The following is an 18,993-nucleotide window of genomic DNA, read 5'->3' on the forward strand; positions in this document are numbered from 1 at the left end:
GAGTCATTGCTTGGCAAGTCTCCAGGACAGGAATTCAAGTGAGAAAGGAAATTAGATCAGTTGACCAAAAGGAAATAAATCAGATTATTTGAATATTTGCTCAATGGGGAACAGAAAATTGCCATCAGAAAAAGTCGACACTGAATCAAGTGTTGGCCACAATAGCAGCCCTCAGAAATTTGATGTAGGGACATCAGGGCTGGTCACAAGGTTGTGCTGCCTTCTATTTTCTTCTGCAGATAAAAAGACTTTACACATTATTTCAACACAAAAACCCAGCAGTAAGTTGCAAATTCTGATAAGTAGCCAGCAAACTCTTTTGTAGTTCCACCAAGCACTTTGTGGATACAAACACTTCTGGACTGATGAAAGTCCAGCAGGAGCCCTTGCCACCATTTTTCCTATGGAAGAATCTGTGAGAAGTCAGAATTATTTTTTGGGAGGACTGGAGATTACCCTGAAAATGTGGCTTTTAAAATGATGAGAACATTTAATTTGTAACTATAAAATACAGTTAATGTGGATACTTGAGTACTTCATTTGTGTGCACCACCAGTGCCATTCTTGCTACAAATTGCTAAAAAAGGAGCAAGATGTTTGGATACAAATTGTGTAATGAAATTAAACTTGCCTTCTGAAAATGTATCCCTACCAAACATATAAATTTACAGGTCATAAAGATGTCACAAACCTTTTAATTTTATGAGTGTGTTCAAATTGGGTCACATGAAGAAAATATCGTGCAGCCTAATGGTCTAACAACTCACTAGAACAAATGGCAATGAATATCCAGTATCAATACAGTTATTAATTACCAGTTATCTGTGTACCAAATACAACCAATTATTCAATGTAAATAAAATAACTCTCTTAAAAATTGATTTCCCAGATGAGAGGAAAATCTAGTTAGCAAGCTGAGTGTGAAATTTACATGTAGTTCATGAAAAAGTGATTACTTACGGAATTAATTGATTTTAGAAATGAATCTGAGGATGTAAAACTATGGCATAAAAGGAAAACAATCTGAAGATCTGATTTATGTTCATGAGAAAAGCATTTAGTTTTTCCTTCCATACACAGCCAATCCCAGAAGCTGGGATCAACCAAAAAATCCCTATTTATATCCATATTCCCAATTATCCACCTTCATAACCCCTGCCCTTTTCTCATTCCCCTTTTGTTTGTCCACAACTGGGTTGTGCTGTGGTTTGGGGTCAGCAATTCCTTTCTCAAAATTCACATTATCATATTGAGATAGAGTTTTCAACCAGTCACACTGTCACTCAAAAGTACATCTTCTCACAGATTATTTGGGAGATGGGAAACCTCCTGTTTTTCAGACACATTTCAGTGCTGGTGATGTCAGCCTTGTCCCTTCATCTTTTCCTTGTGCCTCCCTTCCCGTTGCTCCTTCTGTGCAAAATGTTCTTGGTGAATCACATTCAGGCTGGTCCCAAATACCTGTGTTGTCTGCCTCACCTAGGAAAGCTGAAAGGACAAAGTGTAACAGAATCTTAGAGATTTGCTCTGCACAGACTTCGCATTTTTGTGGTTTTCTCATTACCACATCAATCCAAGGCATTACCAGGAACTTTGTAAGGATTCTTGAAGAGTATGACCCTCATCATTCTGTCCCAGCAGAAACATTCTGGTGTGGCTTAACTACAACGTTTACTGTTGGAAGAGACACCAAATTCCTTTATGGCAGCAAGGATTGCTGTACAACTTGATGCTTGTCCTTCTTCTGAAACTACCTCAAGCCTGATAAGAGGAGCTGAGGGAGTTGGGGGTGTTTAGTGTGGAAAAAGAAGAGGCTCAATGGGGACATTATCGTTTTCTGAGTCCCTGACAGGAGGCTAGAGCCACACTGGCAACAGGTTCTGCTCCCAGGGAACAAGAGATTTGATGAAATGGCCTTCTGTTGCATCAATTGAGATTTAACTTGGACATTAGGAGCAATTTTTTCCACTGGAAGGGTGACAACATTGGACTGGGCTGCCCAGTGACGTGCTGGAGCCACCAGCCCTGGAGGTGACGCCAGCAAAGACTGCATGTAGCACCCGGTGTCACGGTCTGGTGGATACAGTGGCGTTGGGTCGTAAACTGGACACGGATCTGGGAGGCCTTTTCCAATCTAAATGGTTCTGAGACTCCGACAACCCCTCGCCAGCACACGCCGTCCCCGCAGCCCCGCCGCCCCCTTCACAGCGCTCCCCTCACAGCGCTCCCCTCACAGCGCTGCCCTCACGGCGCTGCCCGCCATGGCCGCCCCGCCCCTCCCGGGACAACCGGGCCGCCCCGCCCCGCTGCCATGGCGACCGGCGCGCCCGCTGATTGGCTGCGCCGCCCCGCCCAATCGGCGCGCGAGGTGTTCCGGCGGTGCCAAGATGGCGGCCAGGTAAACACGGCCGCGGGCGGCGGCGCTGAGGGGGCTCCGCGGGCACCGGGGCACGGCGAGAGCCCGCTGCCTTCCCCCGGCCGGCCTTGAGCCGCGTTTCTCTTCGGCTCCCCTCACTTCCCCGGCCTGCCGCCTCCCCGCACCGGCTCTCCCCTGCCGGGGCCCGGGAAGGGGAGGCGGCTCTGCGGTCCCGGGAAGTTGCCCCTGAGGAGGCACCGGAGGCGTTTGCTGCAGTGTCGCCCCTAAACTAAAAGGAGCTGTAAGCAAACGCATAGGGGCACAACTTTAAAGGACGAGGAGTGGTGAAAATAGTAGTCTCAGCCTCTGTGATCAAGTTGTCTTCTTTCTGCAATAGTAAGTATTAGCACCTTTATAATGTGCTTATCTGAAACATGTAGGAAAAGCAAAAATATTTCTGATGACGTGTTTTGCTGTTTCTGTTTCTCTCTTCTGCAGGTTGTTTTTGTGTTGGGATGGGTAACCTGGTGTCTTTGCAGTGACTTGAAATAGTTTGGACTTTATATAAACTGGAAGATGTGGAGTGGGCTGTTGCCTCCAGGACTGAATGAAAGTGATGTTGATCTGAGTTCTGATGATGGAGACGAATCACCTGATTCCTGTTCAAAGCAAGAGGCAAAAGAAGATACTGAAAGAGTTCAGGGGACTGGACAAGAAAGTAATGGCAGCAGTGAACCTCTTGTACCAGTGGCAGATGAAGAAGGTGAATTTCAAACGTGCCCTCCTGGAGTTTCTGTAAATATCTGGAATGTATGTATCATTACTGGTCTCCAAATGAGCATGATGCAATGTACTCAAATGGTTGATTTTTAAATTAAAGTAATTAACTGTTGAATAGTCAATATACAGATCTGAAATTGGGTTAAATATGATCTGAGTATACAAACCTTAGATTGTTTGAAGCAAGGTGAACAGGAATTTAGGAAGTAGTTAGGTGGTAGTTTGGTGGTGGTTGAAAGCACAGCAAGGAGCTGTCATAACTATACAGTTGTATAAAAGTTGTGTTTTCAGTGGTTTATGGGCTCTGAGCTGCTTGGTAGGTGCTTTCTGCATTGGTAAGGATTTACAGCTCAGTGTTTCATGCCTGGGGAGGGGAGGTGTGCCCTGCTGCTTGCTAATTGCAAACATTCAGACTCAAGAGTTCCTTATAACCTCCTGATTTTGCAGTTGCATGTAAAGACTGGGGAAAACAAAAAGCCCTTAACAAAACAATATGTTTTAGGCTTTAGATTCAAAATAAGAATTGGCAAAAAATAGTTGCCTTCTTTCACCTCTCAGTCCTTGTAGGTAGCCTGCTGTTCAAGGGCCATGCTGTCACTAATTTGTGGATTACAAACTACCAGCTAGGCAATAAAAATCCATGTTATAGCTCAGGAAAGCAGAATTGTGTTCTGTGTCACATCCCATGGGAGAACTGTCAGATCTGAACAGCCCTGGGATGTAGGGAGGGCACAGAGTCAGAGAGAGGTGATGAAATATTTGCACCAGTTCCAGTTTAACACCATCAGCGTCCCATGGTCTCGATTTATAGGCTGGGATGTAGCAGGTAACACAAGGCACTGTGGGTAATTATACATGTCTCTATGTAATTTCTCAAAAATGGGGGGAAAATTACAAGTACTGACTTGGTTTTTCATAATCTTGTAGAAATTTGTGGAGCTTCAGAAGAAACACCAGGAAATGAAAATGCAAGTGAGAGAGGAAAACAGATGCCGAAAAAGAAAGCGCCGCCGAAAAGGTGTTATTTTAAAAATTAACAGAATTTATTTTTTTCCAATTAAATTAGTATCAATACATGCTGTTTTGTGGGTGGTTTGAGGTTTTCTTTCTTGTGTCTTTTTTTTAAAATGAAGAATTGTATTCTAGCTGTTATCTAGGATTTTATTTTTCTGCTTGTATGCATCACTTGCAAGGTTGCAGTGACGTTGTAGACAGATTGCTACATGGAATGCAAGTAATATATTTCTTCTCTCCTTTAAAAGGAGGCAAAACTTAATTAATACTGATTTATAGTGGTTAAGTGTATTTCAGTAGTTCTACAAAAGTTTTGCACATTCTGGTTAAAGCTTCACAGATATTTGAGGAGTTTCTTATAGCTGGGTGGTTTAAATCCACATGATCATTGGGTAAAAATCCCTGTGTGTTGATCTTTCAAAGGAAATGTGACCAATTAGAGCTCTGTTAACTTCATTGGATGCTGTGGGGTATCACTGTGTAATGTTGGATTTTTTTTCTTTTTTTTTTCCCCTTAGCAAAGCAGAGAAAGAGCGATGAAGTGGCTCAGAGGTATAACCAGGTCAATGGGATTACCTGAGGTCTGTTAGTAGCAGGCAAAACTTACAATAAGCCTGACCACATTCATAGCCAAAGCCTAGCTTTGAGCATTGTGTAAATTATCTTTTAAATTTGCTCAATGTGTCTGTTGGGCAGGCTGAATTTGTACTGGTGATTGCTTGATTTTCAAAATCTCCACAAATGTATCATTTAATGTAACTTTTAATAGACTTAATGCTCTTCCTACTTCCTTCATACAAGCTCCTGTTCAGCCTGCTCCTTCCCTTCTATTTCCTCCTTGGCAGTGTTAGATTTATGGTTAGACTTGATCTTAAAGAACTTTTTCAACCTAAATGGTTCTTTGATTCTACCAGCTTGCTTTCAAGATTGTGAAATTACACTTACACAAAGGGGGAGCAATAATTAATTTCACTTTTTTAAAAAACTGAATGGGTAAAAAGGCTACGTCTGCCAAATGGAGGAGTTTATTTTAGCTTTGAAAAGGATATTACAAATTGTGGAAAGGAAAGTGGTTATAGCAATGACTTGTTTGTTTGTTTGTTTTTAGTAGTCAGCAGTTGGAAAATGAAGACAAATGGAAGGAACTTACACAATACTTTGGAATCAATGATAGATTTGAATCACCTGTGGACAGCAGGGCTCCACAAAAGGTGACTGTTATTACAAGGGCAGTGTCAGCTTGTGTTTGGCAGTAAAAGAGCTTGTCCTTAACTGAGATAGGAATGAAACTGAGGCTGTCTGAGGGTAAATGCTACAGTTGCTCTGAGGAAGGATGATTTTGTGAGCTTTTTAAATAAATGTCCTTGAATGGTGGCTGTGCTTTCTTTTAAGACTGTATCCAGGCTTGTTTCCTGTCTGGTTTTGTTTTTCCTGTTGTGAGAGACAGAACACTGCATAAGCATTGTTTGACTTTTCCTTTTGTTTTGCTTCATTGTGTTTTAACTTTAAAATGTGTCCCATAAATTCTTCAGTTGGCACCAGTGGCTACAAGAATTAAAGGTGCAATCCTAGCATACATTTTGACTGGATTCATAACAAATTCTGTTAATAAATATTACTGTGTGACTAGTCATATCTGAAAAATTGGCACACACAATGGATTAGTTAAGAATCTCACTACACTGGGAGTTTCTGGCAGTGCTGTTGGCTCTATAATATTTCTTATGAAGTTCTCTGTTAAGTTCTGTTACATGAAATGTTCAGTTAGCTTCCTTTTTGATAATTCTTGTATTTTTAATTTTCTTAAAGTAAGTTTCTACATGCAGGTCCTGAAGATTTGTTTGCTTCTTATCTTTGGTGACTATTTAGTTGTCATTGAAGTGGTCAGGATAGATCTGGAATGAGGCCCAAAGTGTTAAAGTGCAGATGTTTCATTGTAATTTCAGGGATATTATTACTAGTGGAAGATATGCTTTGCTATTTTCAGAAGAGGCATCTTAACAGAATTTGCCATCACTGCAACTTCCAATTGTGCTTTTTTTTTCATCTTCCACCTGAAATAACTCAAGTGCAGTGTTTGCAGATCACTGTTTCTCAAGAATTCCATTAGCTTGTTCCTTTTTATCTCTTAAAAAGTCTATGTTACAGAATTGTCAAATGTGTTTTCTTTAGTTCACTAATATTTAAAATCAGTGAGGCTGTAAATTATCTTTTGTTATGAGAGTGAGTTTTTTGGTGAAATTCTGAAGTCAGTGCTATCCTTTTGCACTCCATCAGAAATTTACAACTGTAATTTCCAGGACATGGTTACTTTTTATTGTTGTGTTATTTTTAAATGTTGCCATTAAACAAGTCATGTTTACCTTTGAAAATAAGAAAACAACCCTTAAATCCTGAAGCTTTCTCATTGTTTTCCATAGGGCTGCTAGAATTTTTAATTTATTAGCACAGTGGAGTGGCTCTGTGCCAGAACTCTGGTTTTTGGGTAGAGATAAGATCTTAGAACTGTAACGATACAGTGGTAATTGCCATTCTTCATGTTACCTGACACATATATTTCACATTTTGTTTAGAAAGCTCCAGGGATGGAAGAGATAAGCCAGATCTTCAGATGAAATTTTATTGTGACAGGCATAAACTAGCCCGTGTAATTTTTTTAACCTATAGTATTATCCTGCACATAAGGTGGAACTAATGCAATGATTTGTGCTCAGACAGCCTCTCAGTGAATTCTTAATTATACTGTCCATTACAATACACAGCCAGAGTGATTTGTGGTACATAGAAATTACAGGTTTGTGCAGTGTCTTAAAGAATTTATGAAAGAAATATTTTTAGAAAGGAAGTATTCCCTTTAAATATGTTCTTTTTGTTCTAGAGGCATTTACTTTTTTTTTTTTTTTCCTAGTCTGGCCTGGAACTGAGCATAGAGAAGTGTGTGGCTGAAGGTGACATTGCCAAGGCTGAGGAGCTGAGTGACAGATTGGCCACTCGTGAGGTAAGTGGGCTGTTAACAAAAACTCTGAGGGGCCATTTAGCTTTGCACATCTGGACTGAGAGTGTCATGAGTAGAACAGCATTGAAGGTTGTTTGCAGCATCTTTCCAGTTTCCTGAGCAGGTTCAGTCAGTGATTTCAAGACTTTGCTGCTGATCTGGCAATGCTTGGACAGTTGTAGCTGTGTTTAAGAATTGAAAATATATCCGTGAGCTGTCCCAAGTACTTGCTTTAGAGCCTTGCTGCTCACTCCACAACTCAGAGGAGTTGGTCTGGTCATCTGTGTGGAGCTTTTGTTTTTTCTCTATGTTGCAAGCCAGGAGGACAGGGGTAGGATGTTCCCTTCCTCTCAGTTCCCTGTGCCTCATAATTTGGTTTTTTGCATTACCTCTCCCATGATCATGGGAAGCCTGAAGACAGGTAGAGATTTAGCAAGCCTAGAGCAAATAAGGACATATGAACCCCAAGCTGGGTGCCAATACTTGTTTTTCTGTGTATTTTTGTGGTCAGGAGTTGATAGCTGGAAGAATTTTCAAGAAGAATGGGAGTAGATGGTTGTCTCTCTGTACTACTGCTGTAGCCTTAGAATTGTGTTGGATAATTTTTTCTCCTTGTCATAATTGTTCAGTGTATAAATACATACCTAAAACCAAGTGCAAAGTAACACAGTTTCTTTCAAGATGTTGTCTTGATAGTTGGTGTAGCTGAATAATTTCATGAAAGCTGTGCTCTCTTTGCCACAAAAGTGGGAGAGAAAAAATCAGTATGTAGAGGTCTTAGTGAATACTTAAAACTGGTGAGGAATTTATCAGATAGCTCTGGTAACTTCATCTAAGAAATTATTCAATTTGTGCACATAGGGTAAGTGGTAGCAGCTGAAGTAAAAATAGCTGAAGTCCACAGAGGCTGTTTTCCCCACTGCTAGTTGTGCATAGGGGAGAAAATGCAGAGGAAAAAATTAGGTTAATAAAATCATTTAACAGTTTTGAAGCCAGGTAAGAAAAAAAAATACTATTTCAGTGAGTGGAAAAATGATCTTTTTAAAGTAATTTGAGTAGTATGATTTAAACTATAAATCTTTTAGATTTATACTAAAAATAATTATATAATGTTCTGCTTTCATTCCTTTATCTTGAATATTCTTCCATCTTCACAAAGGTAATGGCAATTTTCTGTCCACTGTATATGCTTGCAAAATTCAAAGGTATTAGAAGAGGATTAGGAAAGCAAAGACAAATTTTAGCTGCTTCTCATTCTCATACAAATATTTTACATGTTTCTTAAACACAGTGTTTTAAACTAAGCTTTAATGTAAAATTGCAGTTTTAAATCTGTTTCATGCAATGTATTACAATATTGTGATGACTTTAAAAACAGACAGCTTTTGAAGTGGGAAATACAGTTCTTAAGGTTCTCTGAGGTTGGGTAAAAGTAACTGTTCCTCAGTGAGTGTTCTTACAAAATCATTAAACTCCTCCATTTAGTCACTCAGGGCAGTTTCTAATGACTAGACTCTTATCTGCCTTGTCACCAGTGATCACAAAACTTCAGCCTGCAAAGATAACAGCTATTGACAGTTGTAGGATTGTGCCCTGATGTTCCCTTCAAGTCTGACCAGCTTCTGACTGTTCCATTACCTTTCATGTGTACAACATGAAAAACACTTGCTGTTCTCCTTCACAAATGTCATTATCCCATCTCCTCTAAAGTGGTTGGAGTATTGTAATCAATAAAACATACTGAGGTTCTAGTGCAAATTGTTTGACTATAAAAACAAATTAATGTAAGAAGTTTTAAGGTTTTGTAATATTTATGATAAACTGTTATCTGATTTTGGTAGCCATGGGATTATACAACATCTAGCATATCCCAGGTGCTCCAGCAGTGTATTATTATTTGTGGAACATTAGCTCCAAATTGTTGACTTTCAAATATTAGCATGTTGTAATTCTGAAAACAAAATGCTTGAAACATTATTAGTATTCACAGCCTTGACTTGGTTTTGGTTAAGTGGGTTTATCTGAACAAATAATATGTTGAAAGAAGAAAAACTCAAATGGCTGGCTTGATCTCTCATGAGGAGTTCTGTCGAGGCAGAATCCATGTGAATTCACTGGGGTTCTCTGCTCTTGTGGAGATGTGCTCCATTGCTCACTGCAAGGTTCATTTTGCTTTGTGATTTTCAGAAGCTTTTTTTTAATGGAGCTTTTAAAATACTTTTTTTTCCTAAGGAAATTCTTCTAACAGTGACTGTTTCAGTGAAGAGCTATAAAAAGAGGATTTGATTATGGAAGAGGCTGATTGAACAGTCATTGTTTTGTACACAAGTACACTTAATAAAATATTGCTTTCATGTTGTATTCATTCAGTTGCTACTTTTCTTCTCTTAGCAGTTTACAGAAATGTTTATTTTAATACACAATGCCTCTAAGAAGTGAGTTAATTTTAAATTATGTGGCTATTTGTATCCCTCTAACTTCCAAATGCAGCACAGCTCTGTGGAACTGCACTGTGGCTGTATTGAAGTGCACCCCTTCTGAAGTCTGGGGTAATAAGTGGATGAATTATTGTTCTTTTATCTCAACTTCATCTCTTTATGTATCGTTTTCATTTTTCTTGAGCGGTGTCACAGGGCTGGGGACAGAGAGTGTGTGAGAAAGAGCTGTGTGGTGTTTGGGGTGCAGCCCCCCTTGCAGCCATGTGAGAAATGTTCAGTGGGTAGGTGTTCTTTTTGAAATCAGGTGTATGGGGTTTTAATCGGCACCATTTTCTTTTGCAAGAAGCAGTGACTGGAACCTGCTGATAAAGCTTTTGCTTTGAGGCACAGATCCCAGAGTTCTTACAGCCGTTTCCTGCCTTAATAAGTGAAACTAATTTTTGATGTATAACATTTATAAGCCTGTGAAACTGATAGGGCAGCTTCAGTATTTAGAAAAATGAAGCCAAAAATAAACAGATGATGAGTATAGACGGTAGAAACATGTCCAAAAAAGCAAAGGAATGTCAAAATGATGCTGTCAATATCCTGTCGTCGTGACACAGTGAGAAAAGGTTTTTTAAAATCAGATTCATTTAAAATCAGTGATGACTTAGGCAATATGCATAATCTAGCAGCTGTCAGTGCATCATGGAATTTTGCATTCTAAAAACCTAAATGATTCAGCTTTAAGGTTTTGGGTCTTCAGGTTTCCAGGTGGAACTTGTTGCAGGTTCTTTAAGGAAAATGCTGCTGCTGCACTGGTTAGATGAACCTTTGGGTAATATATTTGTTGTTTTCTTTTCCTGATTTTAAAAGAAAGCTTCTCAATCCAGCAGCATTCAGGGTTTTGGAGTGAGAATTAGAACTTGAGCACCTCCTGCATGAGGCTGTATTTACTGGTGGCTGCATGGGTGGATTCATATGTAGCTTTTGGGACTGGCTGATGTGTTCCCTCTCTTTTGTTGGCAGTTGCATTTCTATTATAAAAATGAACTGTATGTATTACACTGCTGAATATTTTGTCTAATCTCTGGACAAACCTCACTGCCAAGTGTTACCCCTTGTCTCTTGCTGTCAGTCATCAGGGTAGCAGATCTCTACCTGTGGCCATCCCCACGGTGCATTCTCTTGTGGAGTGTTCTGCTTCCCTGAGAGGTCTGGTGATCCTGGAGTTCTTGATTTCATTATTTTATACACAAGTGAAGATTTTCCTGAAAAAATATGGGCATCTCTGCATTATGTGGTAGAGGATAATTTAGGCCTTCAGTAACTCTGCTCCTTCAGCTTCTGGCTGGAGCACCTCAGTGCTGTGATGAAATTACAGTGTCCAAGATCAACACTGCTTTGATAAATGTGTTGAGCAGCAAAATAATACAGTGGGTCATACTCCTTAATTCACTGTAGAGCTTCAAGCACAGTTAGACTGAATTATTTCTTTAATGCCTTCAGTACAGTACTATTAGTATTAAAAATGAACAATTCATTGCAGTGTGCATGGTACAATATGCACAGTTAGTGTTTATTGTTGTAATCCTGTTGCTGTCTTTGTTATCACATTCCAGGGCTTCCAGCATGGGCAGAGTCCTTCATGTTTTATAGTTGTGCTGTTCAGATGTGGCCTGGCAAACCTAAAGCTGTTGTTTGAACATTGCATTTAAGGATGACTTATTTAACTTGAGTGATGCCAATAGAAATGTTAATGTAGGAGTTACCAAAAAAAAATCTGAGCCTTTTAGAATGAAAGTTAGAAAGAGAATAAAGCACATGTGAACATTTATCTGGGCAGAAATTACAAGATTTTTTTGGTGGTGCCTTAGGGTAGGATAGCTGAGATCTAATAGTAGCAGATTCTTGGGATATGGAGCTGGGAACAGACACTTGGAATTATCTCAACTTCTTAATGCTTTGTGAAAATTTTTTCTGGAATTCTATCTTGAGATGTAATTAAATTGTTCCTACTGCTTTAGTGGGAATCCACCTAGATTTCTTTAAAGAATAAATGTTGATAAATTAGAGCACTGTGACTGTGAATAGCTGGATGTGTTTATCCCTTTGAGAATGGATGGTATGTGCAGATATCTGCTAATTTCACTCTGCTTTAAATCAGTTTCAATCTGGAGTGATACTTGTAAAAATTTTCATAGGTAAACCAAAAAAATCTTAAAAGATTCCCCACCACCACTCCTTTACATATATTTTTCCTCCTAGAGAAAGAGTTTTTTTCTTAGTGTTTTTGTGCTCAAATCATGGTTTGGTTGTATTCTACAAAATGCAGAATACAGATTTCTTATGGCTCTAATACTGTGAGAACTAATCTGACTAAAGCCCAAACTTTGCACATATTGGTGGGGTTTTTTTTGTGTGAGCTGCTTGGTAGGCAGGTGCCACATTGTCTAAGAACACATTAGCCTGAGGACTGTAACTTGAACACATCTTGACCATATTAGACTTACCTGTCAAAAGTAACTTCTAAAATATTTTGTAATTTAATGTGCTAAATTGCTGCAGCACATGTCAGTCTCTAAATACCCCAGACTTTTTGACAGCACTTCCTGAGTGCCTGGCTTTGTGTCTTCTGGCATTTTGGGGAAAGACTTAAAAAGCTGCAATTTATGGGGACACTGGTATTTATTCCAACTTAAATGAAAGATCTGCGTTGTAATTGATGAAATTAATTGGCTATTCACTGGAATATCATCCTCATGTTACAGCAAGATCAGTCCTGCTGTTGGCTTTAAAATTTGATGCATCAGTTTTGACCATTTTCTCATGCTCAAATTAGTGTCTCCTGTCTGCAAGTAGCCTTTAGTCATATGAATTAGAAAGGGAAGTACACAAGGCAGTTTGTTGGTTATAACTGCTGAGAACCATTCTGGAAACTTCCATGAGAGAATCTGGGTAGGAAATGGTTGGTTGTGATGACATTACTGTCAGAGATGGACAGGAGTTAGTACATGATGCTATTCTGTTGGTAAAATAAAATTTCAAAGTTCTGTGCAACATTCACAATTTCTCAGCGTTTTTAGGTACCTGAAGTGGTGCAGTTTTATGTGGAGTGTAACCAAGCACAAATTAACTTGGAACTCTTGTTGTGGAAGAACTGTCCCCCTCACCCCCCCCCCCCCCCAAAAAAAAAGGAAAAAAAAAAAAAAAAGAGGTTTTTTATCTGTGAAGGATTTCCTTTCTTACCTTGGTGAAGGTGCTTCCAAATACTCCTCTTCATTGAGGTGGTTTTCTTTTAACCTTTGGAACATGGCAGGGTTATCACCTAGAATTACATTCTTATGCTCCCTTAATTATGTATATCTTTTCCTTAACAAACCTTAAAAAAAGATTTCAGATGTTACAAGTCTAATTAAAGAGACAGACAAAGCACAGTTTATACTGTAGATTTTTTCTGCAGTTCAATTAATCAGCATGTTTTCTCTTTTAATTAAAACCATTTTAGTAAATTAAAGCCCACAGCAAAACACATATATAATTTGTTTGTAATTAGCTCTTAATTGGTGGTAGTTGAAGCTTAGCACCCTTGGTTTCTTTCTTCATGATTGCCATTTTATTAGCAGCCAGTCATTAATTAATCTTTTTTTCTAATTAGCTTATAAAACTGTTGATGGCACATTATTGTAAATGTGATTTTAAGTTCAAAGCTTGTTAATAAGCTTTCTTACTTAGAAGAACAGAGATAAAGAAATTGCTGAAAACAGTACTACAGTTCTTTTTTTAAAACTGCCTTTGTTATAAGGGGGCTCTGTAAAGCATCTAACAGCTTATGGTTAATTTTTTAATGCTGTGTTTTCTCGTGAATGGAGGAAGTTACTTGCATTTAAATGTTTAAGTCTAGCAAAGAGCTTAATATTAGAACAGTTTCCTGTCCTTGCTCCATTACTGTGTCATCCAAATATAATGTGTGTCCAAATATTATGCTGTGTTGTAATACACAGCATAAAAATACAACAAAGGTATTACAAAGTATTTTAAAGGGGAAGTTGAGCACATCATTGAAAGGGGACAATTTTCACTGCAAAATCCACTCGGTATTCTTGTTTGCTTTATATATTTTATATACGTCAGCAATGGATAACATTCCATAACATAAAAGGAGAAAATCATTGCTAGAGGCAAGCCTGAAATAACTAGATTCATATTTGATGAGAAACTGTAACACTATATTAAAAGGCTGTTTGGCTTCTCTGCTATGATCACAGGATATTTCAGGACCTGTTTGAATATAGATGTTGTGTTGGAGCTTTTGTAGGTTTAATATTTTGTATTTCATACCTCAGTATTTCTGGAGCAGTTCTTGATTCCGTTGTCTCGTACTTGTATCGTTCAGCATTTACATTTTACAGTTCTATCTTAAAGGCAAGTCTTTGCTTTGTGATATTTAATGTTAAATGTCCTGATTTGCAAGGAAGTTTTCTGGAAGTTACAGTAGATTCTGTTGCAACTTAATAAAAATGTTTACTCTTCTGCCTGAACTTTACATTCTATTTCAACTTCAGCCATTTCTTTGCTTGTTTTAAAAGTGTTTTATGATGCTGTGCAAGAAACACTAGAAAGGGATAGCTGACAAGGAAAAAATTAAAAATTGGATAAAAAGTAAATGAATAATGTCATATTACTAAAAAGATGAGAGGCTAATTTGTGCCGACTTTTTGCTAATTTTGTTCAAGCCTCAAAATGAGGAGCTGTCACCCGTTCTGTGTAGCACTGATGACAGTGCCAATGATCCATGAAATAAGCTGCCGCTGGCTTTGTTCTGATAAGAATGAACAAATCTGCACAATGTACGGCTCCCAGAATCTCATTTTCATACTTGCATGCAGGCTAAAAGAAATAAGCTGTTTGCAGGCTTGATTAATCAGACATTTGAGGGTTTTTTGTCTCTTTGATCTCTTTCGTCTCCTAGGTAACTTGCTTGACATTAATGTTGAGCTTGAGTAAAGACAATCAGGAATTGTAGACCAAACTGATATAAAAATTAAAGACCTTAACACTTTAAGTACTCCAGTAATGGTTCCGCTTTACTTCAGAAAACATCTGTTTTCATTTAATTAAAGAACAAAAGAGAGTGGCATAAATATTTTTCATAGAGACCTGTTATTCCACAAAAAGTTAAAGTATGATAATTGGTATTTTTAAATAAATGCCTTGGAAGTGTTCAAAAAAGAAGCAAAGCTTCAGATATTTGTTACAAGGTAACAATTTCAGATGAGTAGGAAATTTTCATTTATGCTGCATTAAACATCTAGAGTAAGATATTTGACATGATTATTGGTCAACTTCCAAATGGAAAGGGCTTTGCCCTGTCGAAACTAAGTTGTTTTTTAAGTTTGTCTCAAAGTACAAATATATATAGTGTTACAAGGATGAACCATTATATCAGCTTTACTACCCAGTATGATTTACACACTTTAAACCTGTAAAATTGAAAGGAATTTAAAAAAAAAAAATGTCGCAGTGCGTTTGCTTGAGGTTATGCAGACGCTTTTACAAATCTTCCAAGTGGCTGTAAAGATGAATGCCTCAAGGGTCTAGCCAGGGCCCTGCTTTTCCAACCAGCTAAAGCCCTTATCTTAAATCCAAGCAAAGTACCATTAATCTTTTTGAAAGACCTTTTATGGCTTTTAATATATCCCAAATTAGAACATTTTACACCCTTGGTTCCTGAAATATGGTGATAAAAAGCCTTTAGAGCTTAATTTTCCTTACTGCGTGCTCTGACCAATTTGCAGTTCTTTGTGATAATGTTTAGACACCTTAATTAAAATGCAGCAAAATATTGGATGTTCTATATGGAAAATGCTGATACTTTGACTACACAAGAAATTGTTGTATATATTTTTATTCATGCTTTCTTACTTCTTTTAAGATTGTATTTTATTGAGTTATCTGATGACCTGAAATGTTAGTATGTTTTTTTTTTTTTTAATGTAAAATCCATTGACCAAGCTTTTATGGATTTCTTATGGGGGGGAGCAGGGAGTGAAGATGTATGTCTGGGTTTGGGTGGGAGCAGAAGACATTTAATCTGACTAAAATGTTTGTGTATGTTTATATGCAACATTTGTTTTCATATCTTGAAAATTTGACTATGTAGCCTAGAAATTGTAACAATGCTGCAAAATGTTTCTGCATTTACTTCCACATACACTGCAGAGGCTCTTATTATCCCATTTTTTCTGTACTTTTCAAAGATGGAAGAACTCATTCTGTCTTCCAGAAAATGCAGATAAAAAGATTTTTCTGCAGCACTTGTTTAGAGCTCCCTTGTGTATATTTCTGTGTGTATAAGTGCTCAGTAGGCCACTAGAATATATTTTAAGGAGATTCTGTTATTCATCACACAGTAAAAGTTAATTTTCAAGTGTGTTAGGAGGTAAAATACCTCTAATAAAGGCACGGTTCTGCTGACTGACTTCAGCCATCAGATTGCTGTATTGTTTAAACTAATAATTACTCCTGTTTCAATTTAAAAGTAAACATTTTTTGAATATTTTAGGTGAGTTTTCTTAAGCATTTTTATTCTGCAATTATTTTAAGGTTAATAGCTGTCCTTAAATATTAAGTGACAATGCAAATAAAAGAATGTTATGTTTTAGTCTTTGATCTGAAATTTAGCAGTTCAGATGTTGGCATTGAATTACTGTTAATAAAAACCATTAATGCTCAGGGGGAAATTACATAGATAATATAAAAGTTTTGAAGTAGCTGATCACAATATTTTGTGCATGATGATGATTCCAAAGGTACATATTTAGGATCTTATAACACATGCAAATACTGGGTGAGACACTTGTTCAGTTTTTCCTTTTTAAATAGTATGTTTATGAAAATATCTATTTTCCTATCAAACTGTTATGCTCAGCTCCTGTCTGCTTGTGTTGGCAGCATTTAGAGCCTCAAACAAAGCACAGTCTGAGTTGTGCTTGCTGCCTTTCCTTAAAGGCTCCTTTCTTCTTTCTTGAACCCTTAGAGGACCATAAGGTAGAAGAGCTTGTTGTGATGCTGGTTTGGATTTTTTTTTTTTTTTTTGCTTTGTTAACAAAATGATCACCTACCTATTGTGTGTTTGATGGCATAGTTGTGGAAAATGTCAGTGCATCTTCACCTGCAGATGTGTTCTGGAGTTCCCTCTCATCTTACCTGGGTAAAGCATTTCTCAGAGTAAATATTTGTCTGCATAGATGCTGCAGATTATCCAAGTGTATTACCATGAATAGTGGAACTTCAGCCACGGTGTTAAAGAGTGTTCTTCCCCTTGGGTCTCCCATTCTTTGATGCCCCCATGGCATTTTGGGGGACATTTAGAATATCCAGTTTGCTGGATATAACTGTCTGCAAATTTCAGGAGGTTTGGGTGTGGATTGAAGGAAAACCTGTTTGCCCACATCAGTTTGTAGCAATTTGGGGTAAATGAATTGCGTGCTTGTCTTGGAGAATAGCAGTAACTTCTGAGAATGAATTCCTTCACAAATCATGTCAAGTCAAGGCAGCAACCACAAAATTTAACTACAAGTTATGAATGTTGATTAAGGGAAATAAACTGGTCATAGTTCACTGTGTCTTCTATCTTTTTTACATTACTCTTCCCTGCCTTGCCCTCCTGCACTTCACATTCACTAAAGTGAACTTAATTCTCACAGTCTGCATCAGTTTATGGATGTGGTATTCACCTACATGGAAAGCTGGCATATCACACCCTTGCAGTCTAAAAGCTTGTAATGTGGAGATAGACACTAAGGACACACCCAATTCTGTTGTGTTGGCATATCTGAGCAAGACTGGTCCTGATAATGGAGACTGTATATTTGGATATATCTGTCTGTATGAAACAAACAAACAAAAGGATCCAGTGAGCTGTTGCCTTTGGGTTTTGGTTTTGAAAATGAGGGATTTGGTGAAAAAGAACTGCTTGCCCCAGGATCCTACACCTTTGTGTTCCCCTCAAGAGACACTCTTGTTTGTCCGGTCTTACAGTGCATCATCAGCCTAATATTTGAAATATTTTAGTATCTGTTGATTTTGAGAAACAATATCAGACCAAGTAATTTGGGAGGCTTAAATTTCATATGAGCCATTTGCATCTAATCAGTTTTCCTTTGTTCCTTTTCATGTCTTAGCTTGGTGTGAAAATTGCCAAAGCTGCCGCTTGCCGCAACTTTGTAAAAGCCAAGCAAGAAGCAGAGGCTGCCCAGGAAGCTCAAAAGAAAAAGAAGCTTGCTTGGGGGTAAGTCATTTGAGTATGGAATTAAACATTTGTGGTTTCATTGGCACTAAGTGTGTACAATACAATCTTAGTTAAATGTTTTTTTTTTTCAGTTGAAATAGGCTTGTGCTAATCTAATTTGTTTAGTTTAACCTTGTTGGGTTTTGCTGGGCTTTTTTAGGAGTGTATCAGACTTAAGTACAGAGACTTTATCAAAAATAAAGTGGTGGTTGTGTGGCTGTATTTGTCTTCATGTCTTTATTACAGTATTAAAAATAAGTTATTTTTGTTGTTGTTAAGAATAACGTGCTTAAATACCTAAAACACATACTCTCATCATTCCTAATGTGGATTTTGTGCTCTGTTTCAGATTTGAAGCCAAGAAAAGATGGGAAACAAAAAGCAACATGGGATACATGTAGTCCATCCTGTTTTCTTCAGGAGTCGAATACCTGTTGTTACTTGAAGAATTTTTGTGGGCACCTTATTAAATCTAAACATAAAACCCCCCAGAACACAACACATCAAATGCTTAGTATTTATATTAATGTTTTTAAACTGCACTGTCTTGTTTTGTCACTCTCTTATAAATAATACAGCAAAAATACTATCTAAATATCAATACTGGGTTAAACTTTCCTCCTTGATATGAAACTTAAAGATAATACATTTCAGGATGAATTTGGAGTCTGGCAGAGAATTCTCTGAAGTTGAAATAAAATTCTTGGTCCAAATGTGTTCTGTGCTGTACTGCAATTATAATGTGTGGGTGTGAGGAGAGGGGTATGTTTGCTTCTGGGGCTACACAGACTTAATGCAGTAAGTACTTCTTTTCTACTTGTAAGGTGGGGAAAGACACTAAATAAAGAGCAAACCCAACCTGTCTTTTTTAAACCAAGGGCATTTATAGCCTTAGTAAATATAAATATTAAAAAAAAAACCAAACAGGAAGAAGTCCATCCTCCCTCTCCTGGAAGGATCTGGTACTATTGGTCATATCCTGATGCCATGTTCTTCATAATATTTCAGATTCCCAGTTTTCTTTCCTTCCTAAGAACACAGGTTTTAAAAGTCCTAGATAAAAATAAATAAATACATATCTTGGAAAAATATCTGAACTGTTATGTTGTACAGTTAACTTCACCCAAGATACAAA

General features: G+C 37.8%; 1 protein-coding gene across 5 annotated transcripts; it reads left to right on the plus strand.

Moving 5' to 3' along the window:
• Positions 1 to 2,389: 2,389 nt before the first annotated feature.
• On the plus strand, positions 2,390 to 18,571 carry FAM204A (family with sequence similarity 204 member A). Of its 5 annotated transcripts, none has more exons than XM_063163120.1 (8): positions 2,395 to 2,752; positions 2,855 to 3,166; positions 4,064 to 4,154; positions 4,669 to 4,702; positions 5,262 to 5,361; positions 7,059 to 7,148; positions 17,752 to 17,858; positions 18,208 to 18,571. In XM_063163120.1, the coding sequence occupies exons 2-8, from the start codon at positions 2,933 to 2,935 to the stop codon at positions 18,257 to 18,259; spliced, it is 708 nt and encodes a 235-aa protein (XP_063019190.1). In that variant the 5' UTR covers positions 2,395 to 2,752; positions 2,855 to 2,932; the 3' UTR covers positions 18,260 to 18,571. The 5 variants fall into 5 exon arrangements, with proteins under 5 accessions (XP_063019191.1, XP_063019192.1, XP_063019190.1 ...); XM_063163119.1 differs by having other exon boundaries at positions 2,398 to 2,752; positions 5,259 to 5,361; XM_063163121.1 differs by lacking the exon at positions 4,669 to 4,702 and having other exon boundaries at positions 2,390 to 2,752; positions 2,855 to 3,119; positions 5,259 to 5,361.
• Positions 18,572 to 18,993: the final 422 nt, after the last annotated feature.

Source organism: Melospiza melodia, chromosome 9 (assembly GCF_035770615.1).
Source record: "Melospiza melodia melodia isolate bMelMel2 chromosome 9, bMelMel2.pri, whole genome shotgun sequence".
Lineage (NCBI taxonomy): Eukaryota > Metazoa > Chordata > Aves > Passeriformes > Passerellidae > Melospiza > Melospiza melodia.